At 42.7% G+C, this 12,642-nt stretch overlaps 1 protein-coding gene across 1 annotated transcript in view; it reads right to left on the minus strand.

Annotated features, from left to right (window-relative positions):
- Positions 1-12,642, minus strand: part of sema3d (sema domain, immunoglobulin domain (Ig), short basic domain, secreted, (semaphorin) 3D) — a 65,147-nt gene that overhangs the window by 16,105 nt on the left and 36,400 nt on the right. Inside the window, exons 16-17 of the mRNA XM_056251164.1 lie at positions 9,054-9,118; positions 8,299-8,435 (exon numbers count right to left, since the gene is read on the minus strand). Of these exons, the coding sequence (XP_056107139.1) occupies positions 8,299-8,435; positions 9,054-9,118 (202 nt within the window). The remainder of the gene's footprint in view (positions 1-8,298; positions 8,436-9,053; positions 9,119-12,642) is intronic.

The following is a 12,642-nucleotide window of genomic DNA, read 5'->3' on the forward strand; positions in this document are numbered from 1 at the left end:
CCCCTTTCCTCTCTCTCTTACTCGCTCACGCGTGTAAGTTATCAATTGTCCAAACTTTATGCATTTCTCGTTCATTGATGTCTTATTATATCGTTCATTGTTGTCTATGTGTTTGTAAATACATATATCCCATGTAACCGTAGTAAATACATAAGTAGTCATGCCTCTATTAAATTAATTATATATTCATTAGATTGATGTGCTGTCTTTTTGCTCAATTTCAAGTCACTTAAGTGCCAAAGGTCTAAATGCTACAAGCTTTATGAATTACAGATACTTTAAAGAGTAACGTTAACGTTATGTGTTGATGGGCGGGAAACCCAATTCTTCTGGCCAGAGAATTGCGTTTCCTGACATCCTATAAAGTAAGATGATATTGTGGATCCCACAAATATTATCCTGACAATTGAGCTAATTCATTTTACCTGTGTGTGAAACATGGCCCGGGTAATTAACTGCAAGCAACTTGTGGTTAATTTCCGGGATTCACATGCACGCATGCAGGTAGAATGACCGATCCTCCCTTATCGGGAGATTTATTAACATGTAAGACAGATCTAATCCAAACATGTATGAATAATTATTAATTACCAATTATTAATTATGATATGCAAATTCCCCACGGATTAGATCCGCCCTGAATCCTTACAAAATGTATATATATATATAAAAAAAAAATATATATATATACATAAAACTATATATGTTGTCCCGCCGTTTTTGAACGTTTCGGGCTACATCGATTTCCAGCGAACGCACACCGTGGCGTTCACCCCAAGAGCTTGCAACCGGGCACCGACTATGATCACAAAATTTTTCTAGACTTTTTCCTGCCGGTCATCTGCTTCAGGAAGTCGAGAATAGTGCTCGAGAAACACCCGAGGCCGGTCCCAAGGGGCTGGTTCCCTTAGTAGATTTTGTAGAATGGCAACGCCTTCCAATTATCTCTATGGGTCCTGAATATTTTTAAATATGGGTACGGACTGCAGTTCGGTTACCGACCTCCCAGCTTTGTTGGGGTCCTACCGACCGCAGGGGTTCCAGAACAGGCTCGGGTTATGGAACAAGAGGTACAGACTCTACTGGAGTTAAGGGGCCATAGAGAGTGTTCCCCTACCAGATAGAAAGTCCAGGTGTTACAGCCGGTACCTTTTAGTTCCAAAGGAGGATGTTGGACTGAGGCCAATTTTAGATCTAAGGCTATTGACTTGTTCTTTGAGGAGATCCCGGTTCAAAAGGCTTACAATTTCCATTATCGGAAACCAAATCAGATCCGAGGACTGGTTTGGCATGGTAGATCTAAATGTTGGGGCTGTCCACTCAGTTGCAGGGCAACCGATGTTGTTCTTGCAGCGGGGCCCGGAAACGATGCGTATTGGCCGCCGTCTATGACGCTTTGGGCCGCATCATTTTCCAGGGAACGCACTCTGCGTCGTCTGTCCTCGAAAAATAAAAGACGAGCATCAGTTATGGTCACGAAAACCGTATCGACTACAGCCTGCCGGTCTTCCGCTTCAGGCAGTCGAGAAGGGTGCTCGGAAACCACCAGAGACCAGTCTCGAGAGGCTGGATCGGATGTGGTTCTTGCAGCGGGGCCCGGAAACGATGTGTATTGCCCGCCGTCTATGACGCTTCGGGCCGCATCATTTTCCAGCGAACGCACTATGCGTCGTTTTTCCTCGAAAAATGAAAAAACGAGCATCAGTTATGGTTACGAAAACCGTATCGACTACAGCCTGCCGGTCTTCCGCTTCAGGCAGTCGAGAAGGGTGCTCGGAAACCACCAGAGACCAGTCTCGAGAGGCTGGATCAGGTGTGGTTCTTGCAGCGGGGCCCGGAAACGATGTGTATTGCCCACCGTCTATGACGCTTCGGGCCGCATCATTTTCCAGCGAACTCACTATGCGTCGTTTTTCCTCAAAAAAAAAAAAAAAAACGAGCATCAGTTATGGTTACGAAAACCGTATCGACTACAGCCTGCCGGTCTTCCGCTTCAGGCAGTCGAGAAGGGTGCTCGGAAACCACCAGAGGCCAGTCTCGAGAGGCTGGTTCTCTTAGATCGGGTTCTTCCGTTCGGCCTAGCACTCTCTCCCCACATGTTCATGTGTAGGTTTATGGATGCGACTCTGGCTCCACTGAGGCTTCAGGGCATCCGTACACTGAATTACTTCGACGACTGGCTCTTATTGGCCCAGTCTCGAGGAATGGCAGTTCGGCATTGAGATGTCGTCCTTGGTCAAGATTAGAATCGGGGGTTGAGACTCAACACTATGTGTTGGAACCAGCTCAGAAGACTGCTCTTCTGGGCATGAAATGGAATTCGGTTACAATGCAGGCACGTATGTCTCCCGCTCGTATCGAATCCATCCTGGCCATGGTGTCCAGGATAAAGCTAGGCCAGGCCATCACTGTAAAGCAGTTTCAAAACTGCTGGGCCTCATGATAGCGGCATCCAACATTATACATTTGGGCCTTCTACACATGAGGCCCCCTTCAGTGGTGGCTGAGAGCCAAGGGTTTTTTCCCTCAAGGGGAATCTGTTCCGTATAGTCAGAGTTACGCGCAGATGCCTTCGTTCTCTGGTAATTTGGAAGAAACCTTGGTTCCTATCCCACAGGCCAGTGCTGGGAGCGTCATGTCGCCGGAAAACCGTTTCGACAGTCGCCTCCCTCACTGGTTGGGGCGCGGTCATGGACGGCCGCTTTGCCAGGGGTCTGTGGCAGGACCATCATCATTCTTGGCACATAAACTGTCTAGAGATGATGGCTGTGTTCAGGGCTTTGAGGAGCTTCCTCCCAGACATTAATGGTTACCATGTCTTAGTACGATCAGACAATACGTCTGTGGTAGCTTATCTGAACCAACAAGGGGGACTCAGATCGCGCCCTCTGTGCAGACTGGCGCATCAGATCATTCTTTGGTCCCAGGGGAAAATACTCTCTATCAGAGCAATGTATATTCCGGGGGTTCAGAATCAGGGAGCAGACATCCTGTCGAGGCAGGGGCTGAGGCCCGGGGAATTTAGACTTCATCCAGATGTGGTGAAGTCAGTATGGGAGAGGTTTGGACCATTGGAAGTGGATCTGTTTGCGTCTCGAGAGACGTCCCACTGTCCACTTTGGTTCTCCCTCACACATCCAGCCCCACTGGGGTTGGATGCCATGGTACAGGCCTGGCCGAGGCTTCGCCTGTACGCACTTCCCCGATCGCTCTGCTCCCGGGAGTCCTGGAGAGGGTCCGTCAAGAGGGCATCAGTCTACTTCTGGTTACCCCGAGGTGGCCGACCCGAGTATGGTTTTCAGACATAATATCACTCCTGATAGCTCCGCCATGGCAGATTCCTCTGAGGAGGGATCTGTTGTCTCAGGCAGAGGGCACAGTCTTCCACCCTCACCCAGAGCTGTGGAAGCTGTGGGTCTGGCCTCTGAGGGGGTTCAGTACCTAAATGCTGGTCTATCAGCTGGAGTAGTTGAAACCATACTTAGCTCTAGGGCTCCATCTACTAGGAGATTATATGGCCTCAAGTGGAATGTGTTTTCACTTGGTGTAGAGAACATGAGTTGGACCCAGTTAACTGCCCGGTGGCTTCAGTTCTGGAGTTTCTTCAGGATCGTTTCTCTGCGGGTCTCTCCCCTTCCACGCTTAAGGTGTACGTGGCTGCCATTGTGGCTTTCCACTCACCTTTAAGTGATGGGCCTCTGGGGAGGCACCAGTTGGTCTTTTGTTTTCTCCGTGGTACTTGGAGGATGAGACTGGCAACCAGGTCCAGGGTTCCTGCCTGGGACCTGGCAATAGTTCTGGAAGGGTTGTCCCTGGCCCCCTTCGAACCTCTACAGTCGGCTTCGCCTAAGGACTTAACGCTGAAAATGGTTTTTCTCTTAGCTATTACCTCACTTAAGAGGGTGGGAGATCTCCAAGCCCTGGTACACCAGCTTGCTTGGAGTTTGCCCCTGGCAGAGTAAAGCTTTTTTGCACCCGAGTCCGGGCTACGTGCCTAAAGTATCGAATACGGCTCGGTCTACAGTTCTTCAGGCATTCCATCCTCCACCTCATGTGTCGGCAGAAGAAGAGAAGCTTAATTTGCTCTGCCCCGTCAGAGCTTTGAGCGTGTACCTTGAGAGGTCCTCTTCTTGGAGAAGGTCGGACCAATTATTAGTATGTTTTGGGTCACCTAAGAAGGGGCTCCCGGCATCCAAGCAAACTATTAGTTTTTGGATTGTTCAGGCTATTACTGAGGCTTACAAGGTGCGCAATTTGCCTTCACCTTTAGCCGTGAGGGCTCACTCAACTAGAAGCATGGCTTCTTCTAGGGCCCTTCTTTCGGGAGTTCCTCTACAGGAGATCTGTGAGGCAGCCGGTTGGGCTACTCCACATACTTTTATTAAGTTCCACCTTCCTAGTACGCCTGGCACACACGTGCTCAGTCCTTGCTGAGTGCCTAAACAGTTTCACTCTGGGACAGGCCTATTCGGTGCGTGGCCTAGTGGGCACTCGTTCCCCAAAGTGTCGATTCTCGACGCAGTGTAGAGTTCCCTCGAAAGGGAACGTCTCGGGTTATGACTATAACCCTTGTTCCCTGAGAAGGGAACGAGACACTGCGTCGTTCTGCCACGCCCCTTGAGGCCTTGGAGCGTCTTGCTTCATCGCGAGGCTAGTGTGTGTTGTGACAGTGTCACTTTTATACTTCCGGGTATGCCGTCACATGTTACGTCACGACGCAACACCAATCAGGATTGGATTAGTTTCATTCATACTTCAGAGGCGCACGCTTAGGGAGCGTCCCCAAAGTGTCGATTCTCGACGCAGTGTCTCGTTCCCTTCTCAGGGAACAAGGGTTATAGTCATAACCCGAGACGTTATCATTTTTTAGACAATTTTCTATTACATTGATCTCACTTAAATGTTTGTTTTTACAATGGGGTAATTTTTTTGTTAAGAGTTTATGCAACACATGGAAGCTTGATTTCAATCTTTGAATTAAATTGAAAAAAGTAGCACAAATAAATACAATAGAATAGGCCTAAAGACACAAATAAAGAGACAGTTTTTGGAGAAAAGTTTTTGGGTAGGTCAGAAATACTACAGAAACTGAATAAAGTAATCCAATGTAAAATAACACTGGATAGTCTTTTAGTCCTGACTGAATTAAATACATAGGCTATTAATTCTGATTCCTTACAATTAATGCTATATTATGTTGTTTTGACAACAAAATTAATGACAGACACATATGGCTGCATTCACTTTAAGAACTAGTGCACGGATCCATTACGTTTCATTATAGGCTACTGTCTGTCAGACGCGTTTTATGCTTATTTAAGACATAACCGACTGTCTTTACGAGGTTACTCACCAAGACCAGAGTTTTGACATCATTTTGCGTGTTTTTAACTGTTAAAGCGATATAATCCACGGAAAAGAACTTTTGTTACTGGCGAGCTGTTTGTGAGGCGGATTTAGGCTTTACTGTATGTGCACGCAATGAAAAACATGCGCGAGTGCGCGAGCACAGGATAGTTTAAAATTGCTTGAATGTTTAAACTGGTAAAACTTAAAAAAGACGTAAAAATGATAAACGTTAGTTACGATGCAATGCTGGCCCGATTGTGCAAGTGAATCATGTCCCTCCCGACTCCTAAACACGAGTGTGTATATAAATAGTCTCGGTGTGTATCGACGCCTGCAGCGCTTGATGCTTGCCTTGTGCAGAGTGAGAAGACGCAGCACCGCGAGCCCTGAATATGGAAAAAATCGATTCGTGGCCGTTGAGAATCGATTTTGAATCGACCACATTTTAAAAAACGATTAATCGAAAAATCGTTTTTTTTTTTGCCCAGCCCTAATAACATCATAATAAAATATGCTGCATACTTCAAGATTAGACTATAAAGCGTTGCTGTTGTCATGAAGATTGTCATGCATGCTTCTTTTTTTCATGTCAGCCCTGCACAAGAATCACAATTAAAATGTGTGAAAGCAACTCTTTGCCACTTAAGCACTCAAAAATGAATCATAGTATAGTTTATTATTTATTAAGTGTTTGCATCTATTTGTTTTTATTTATTTTAATCATTAAAAAGTATGAACATGGTTAAAATGTGGCCAGCTGTGGAACAAGCAATTCAAAATGTATGAGTGGTTCACATTTAATAAATTTGACTTTTTGATGGTAAATATATGAACCTAGTTATTGTAGAACACATTTGTTTTTTCAGTACTATTGCATAAATCTCTTTCTTGCTTGTTTTATTTATGTATGACTGATATGAATATGCATCACATTTTCAAGTTTATTAGTTTGTTTATGTTAAAACTAATGCAAATGGATGGACATTTTATATGCAATTGAAATACTTAAATCCTATATATAGGCCTATTTTTTATTATTATTGTGTGCTGCCTTCATATGGCTTTAGACTAAATCAATTCAAGGAGTAAGTTAAGACAACTTGTTTTCACAGAATTGTGAAGGAACCAATATCAGAATTGGAACCAGAATCAATAAATACTTTGTAATTCCCATCCCATAGTTGTTGTGTTCTCAGCTATGTGGGATATGAAGCATCCTTTCTGTTATTGCAACCAGATATTATTTTACTCTGATTCGATAAACATTCACACAAACGCGCAATCCCTGTTTTCTCTTCTATCATTCTTTGTTGTCTTTTACGAGGTGAAGTGTGGGGTGATATTTTAAGATTGCGCCACACGTGAGATTGTGTGTTGCAGGTGTTTTGGGCAGCTGGGCTGTAGGGAGTCGTTTTGTGCTGTGGGAAAGACAAGAGAAAGAAAGGAGGAAAAGAAAAGCAGGAAGGGAAACAAAAATAAAACAAATGCATCATAGCAAGACTAATGTTTACTTGAGATGTGGGACTGCATGATTTTTCCAAAAGAAGGAAACTGCATGTTTCTACTAGAATTGCAAATATCCTGTGACATTTGTGCTGTGGACCTTCTGCTGTCATGCCTCCCCAAATATGTCTTCAACTCTCTTTCTCTCACACACACACACTCCTGTTGGGATTAATTGTTGTGGAGATGGATCAATAGAAGGATATGCTGATCTACCACTCCAGAGTCAGGTCTTGGCCCCTCTGTCTATTCATCACAGCTAATAAAGACGAGGGACACACACGGGGCAAGGTTAAAATGACCTCTGTCTCTGCACTATGAACTTTCATCCACAATACACATAGATCCATTACTACACTCTTTACACGCTGCACAAAACAGTGACTTAAATAAACAACTGAAGTATCTTTATCTTAGCAGATAGCTTAAATACACTCCATCAAAGAGGTTTAAAAGATACCTGAAAGATGAGTGTATTTATGTTTCTAAAGTAAAAAAGGGAAACATGACACCCAATAGACAGCAGTGAAGATGAGATTAAATGTGTAGGTGTAAAACAGAGATGAATCCACCAGTGAAGGTCACTTCTTGACAGTTCTGCTGTGTTCTGTATCTCCACGTTTGTGTTCCCTTAGTTTTCTGAGCCCCGGGCCATTTTCACGATTACCAACAGACATTTAGTTAAAGGCTGCTGTTTGTAATGAAAATATTTATTTTTATAAAATCTTCATTTTATTAGTTTTTTATTGTAAATTAGGTTCAATTTAATGCTTTCACTCTTATTTAGATGTTTTTGTCAGATATATTGTACGCATACCTGCCAACTTTTGAGTTTTGCTCGGCGTGAGATTTGTTGACGGGGGTGGGGGTGAGTGGGGGGGGGGGGCTGGGGGGGTAGAGACGAGTGAGATTTGTTGACGGGGGGGGGGGGGGTCTCGCTCGCGCAAGGTCTCTCGCTCGCTCTACGCGGTTTGGAGCACAATCTCTGTCTCGCATGCACGCTCGCTCTAGATAACGGGAGATTTTTAACGAATTTGCGGTATAACTAGTCGATCACGAGTGGCTCAACAGGTAGATATATAGATAAACTCATCTTCCAGGCATTTGACCGCCCGGGTTGACACTTCAGCGTGAGAAATCGGGAGTGTGGCGTGTGAGCGTGTGAAACCAATCAAATGCGGGTGTCTCACGGCCAATGCGTGAGAGTTGGCAGCTATGTGTACGTTCTAATTGCAGAATTAAATGACATAATTTGTTTAATATGTATGCAGATAGTCATCTTAAATTGATTCAATGTAGTTAGATACTTTTTTTAAATATGTTTTTAATTTTGTAGTGTTGCTAACTTAACAACTGTCATTCTAGGTACAATTAGGAGAGTGGGTGTATCAAACACACACACACACACACACACACACACGAGTTGCAGATGTATGTTGGTGATACCTCTTGACGGTGGTCCGTTCCTGGCTTCAGTACGAACCAGCGGATTAAGGCCTGCTGGGATTTAGAAACGCACTCAAGAAAAGAGGAGTTGCTCTCCACTCCGTACAACACCTTTTCCTCGACATTCCTCCCAAACACTGCCAAAGAGAGAGAGAGAGAGAGAGAGAGAGAGAGAGAGAGAGAGAGAGAGAGAGAGAGAGAGAGAGAGAGAGAGAGAGAGAGAGAGAGAGAGGGCGATCAGCATATCAAAAATACAATAAAGGTATTTTTTGGGTTAGCATTGTCCATTAGTTGAGCCCCACAGGACAATGCGGCATCTTAAAACAAAACATAGCTTTTAGTGCTTTTATGCTCTATATGCACACACACACACACACGTTGGGTTTCCATGTTTTATGTTTTATGGGGACTTTCCATAGACATTATGATTTTTTTTATACAGTGCATATTGTATATTCTATTCCCTAACCCTATACCTACCCAAAATAATAAACAGAAAGATATCGTACGCTGTTGTGGACGCTAATATAGTTATCTTTATAGTTATTGTTCTTGGTGTGAACGAGCCTTTAGTATGATTTATAAGCTGTTTTCCTCATGGGGACCAAAAATATTTCCACTCAAGGTCAAGGATTCCTGATGTTGCCATCTTTGTGGGGAAATTTTGTCCCCATAACATAGGGTTTCCCAGGACCACACACTCTCTCACACACACACACACACACACACACACACACCCTCGTATGCCAACTTACCATCCTCTGTGTCCCAACAATGGCTTGATGGATCTCCATGTTTGATGTCCTGCCTTCTGGCCCTCCTGTAAGCAGTGAGCACATGTGAAAAAAGCCTTTTATTTAGATTCTGATTTATTTTTATTACATTTCCGACTCCTTGAACAACCAAAACATTTAAAGAGCTAATACAGCTTGAGTTTCTAATATTTTTCTGTGTCCATTCATCAATATTCAAATGGAACTGCCACAGAGCTGCTGATGACTTCTACTCCGTGGAACTAGTTTAATCTCGATTGATGTTGCGTCATGACGTCAATTTACAGAAAGTCTTTTATCACTTTTAAGATATAGCCTTTTGAAATTAAGATGTCAAAATCGAACGTTTTAGGAAAAAACCTCTGGTGTCTAAAGGGTTAACCTGAATCTCCTCAGAGAATGATTCAATACCCTGAGATATTGAATATTGAGATATTGATTCTGTGGTCTCACGGTAAGTTGCGCTCAATCAGAGCAATGTATTCCCGGGACGAAAATTTGGGAGCAGACATCCTGCCGAAGCAGGGGCTGAGACCCGGTGAATGGAGGATCCACCCCGACACTGTGGAGCTAATTTGGAGGAAGTTCGGCCAAGCGGAAGTATATTTGTTCGCCTTTCACGAGAATACGCATTGTCCACTTTGGTTTTCCCTCACACATCCAGCTCCTCCGGAACTCGATGCCATGGTGCAGGCGTAGCCGAGGCGTCGCCTGTACGCATTTCCCCCGATCGCAACCAGAGGTTGTTGAGACCATCTTAAACTCTGAGCTCCCTCCACGAGGAAACTTTACGCTTTAACCCTCTGGGGTCGGCTATCGCGCCGGCGCGACAAGCTCACTTTTTTCCTTATCAGTGCAAAAGAGACTCAAATTACTCTGTTGATTTTGATCTTACATATAAGTGTTGTACATCATTAGATCCTGTTATGTGTCTATTTTTTTTGTGGATACTCACAATAAAAACAAAGTGTTCTGCTTTTTGTCAAATAAAGAAAAATAAACATGATGCGAATTTTGCCTTCTCTCTGTCAGTGAAGTTCATTCTGAAACGCGTCCGAAAATGAACTGTAACTAAGTAAATACTTGTCACACAGGTGAAATTTATGAAGCTGAAATTCTCTTCTTTTAAATGAAGTAATTTATATAAAAAAACAAAAATTATCAGTTTATGTAATCTGTATGAAAAGAGAGAGATGTCAGTCTTTTTCCTTTCAGCTAATTATAGCGTATTACGTGTTAATGTGACCACGCCCACTGAGAGCGCGCGCTATTCAAATGCAAATGTTGAGGCAAGCCATAAAAAAGCCCACATCAGCTGGATAAAACATCCAGTTTAATCATAATCTTGTACTTTACCTCGTCTTGCTGCGCTGTGAGGAATAATACTATCGTAATAATCCTGGAAAAGTTACCTCAGAAGTGCTGGTAGTTTAATTTCAAGGAGCGGATCCAGCTGAAGTAGTAAGTTATTTATTCTTAAGTGCTTTGTTCTAATCGCGTTATTGAATAGTGTCTGTAAACTGCACAAAGACTGTTTAAATATGAATTGCGTGTCTGTGTGTGAATGAATGAATGGCACAGACGCGCGCGCGATGTTGTTTACTACAGATGTACATCGCATCTGTGCGTTCATTCACTCTCGCTCCTACATTAGTAAACGTTATTTTTACATGAACACATCCAAACTATATTGCTATAGCCTACTGAGATTTGTTCTAATCACGATATAGAATAGTGTCTGTAATGACAACATTTTGTTGACTAGTTTTGGATAGATTATAAAGTTTTTACTCTAAAAAAGACATCAAATAAGCTTTTGTTAGACAGTTTCTGCTCATATGTTAAAATATATAGTATGTTTTGTCAAAAATAAACGAATCAACTGTTATTGTGTTTGTTCCAATGCAAGCTAGGCTATTTCAAAATAATGAATCCTTAACTTTGAAATATGATTGATAAAATGTATTAGCACACTTAAAAAAAAAATACTTTATAAGAGATTTATGGAAAACGACAATTTTCTTTTCAAGATGTTTCCAACTCTAACTTTGAACCAATTCTATAGAATGGCCCATATAACCTATTTGAACAGGATTTGTATCCAGGTATGACTAAAAATGTGCTTTTGACTTTCATTTATATTTTGATTATATATATATATATATATATATATATACAGGTCCTTCTAAAAAAATTAGCATATTGTGATAAAGTTCATTATTTTCCATAATGTAATGATAAAAATTAAACTTTCATATATTTTAGATTCATTGCATACCAACTGAAATATTTCAGGTCTTTTATTGTTTTAATACTGATGATTTTGGCATACAGCTCATGAAAACCCAAAATTCCTGTCTCAAAAAATTAGCATATCATGAAAAGGGTCTCTAAACGAGCTATTAACCTAATCATCTGAATCAACTAATTAACTCTAAACACCAGGAGAGCTGGCAGGCCAATTGAGCACAGTAATACCATGGTCAGTAAACCATTTACCATTGGTTTTGGCACTGTGAGCAGGTGCCAGGTCGTGCTGAAAAATGAAATCTTCATCTCCATAAAGCTTTTCAGCAGATGGAAGCATGAAGTGCTCCAAAATCTCCTGATAGCTAGCTGCATTGACCCTGCCCTTGATAAAACACAGTGCACCAACACCAGCAGCTGACATGGCACCCCAGACCATCACTGACTGTGGGTACTTGACACTGGACTTCAGGCATTTTGGCATTTCCTTCTCCCCAGTCTTCCTCCAGACTCTGGCACCTTGATTTCCGAATGACATGCAAAACTGAGCAACAGTCCAGTGCTGCTTCTCTGTAGCCCAGGTCAGGCGCTTCTGCCGCTGTTTCTGGTTCAAAAGTGGCTTGACCTGGAGAATGCGGCACCTGTAGCCCATTTCCTGCACACGCCTGTGCACGGTGGCTCTGGATGTTTCTACTCCAGACTCAGTCCACTGATTCCGCAGGTCCCCCAAGGTCTGGAATCGGTCCTTCTCCACAATCTTCCTCAGGGTCCGGTCACCTCTTCTCGTTGTGCAGCGTTTTTTGCCACACTTTTTCCTTCCCACAGACTTCCCACTGAGGTGCCTTGATACAGCACTCTGGGAACAGCCTATTTGTTCAGAAATTTCTTTCTGTCTTACCCTCTTGCTTGAGGGTGTCAATGATGGCCTTCTGGACAGCAGTCAGGTCGGCAGTCTTACCCATGATTGCGGTTTTGAGTAATTAAACAGGCTGGGAGTTTTTAAAAGCCTCAGGAATCTTTTGCAGGTGTTTAGAGTTAATTAGTTGATTCAGATGATTAGGTTAATAGCTCGTTTAGAGACCCTTTTCATGATATGCTAATTTTTTGAGACAGGAATTTGGGGTTTTCATGAGCTGTATGCCAAAATCATCAGTATTAAAACAATAAAAGACCTGAAATATTTCAGTTGGTGTGCAATGAATCTAAAATATATGAAAGTTTAATTTTTATCATTACATTATGGAAAATAATGAACTTTATCACAATATGCTAATTTTTTGAGAAGGACCTGTATGTGTGTGTGTGTGTGTGTGTGTGTGTGTTT

The sequence above is a fragment of the Rhinichthys klamathensis genome, unplaced genomic scaffold (assembly GCF_029890125.1).
Source record: "Rhinichthys klamathensis goyatoka isolate OS25496 unplaced genomic scaffold, OSU_Roscu_1.1 h1tg000078l_1, whole genome shotgun sequence".
Lineage (NCBI taxonomy): Eukaryota > Metazoa > Chordata > Actinopteri > Cypriniformes > Leuciscidae > Rhinichthys > Rhinichthys klamathensis.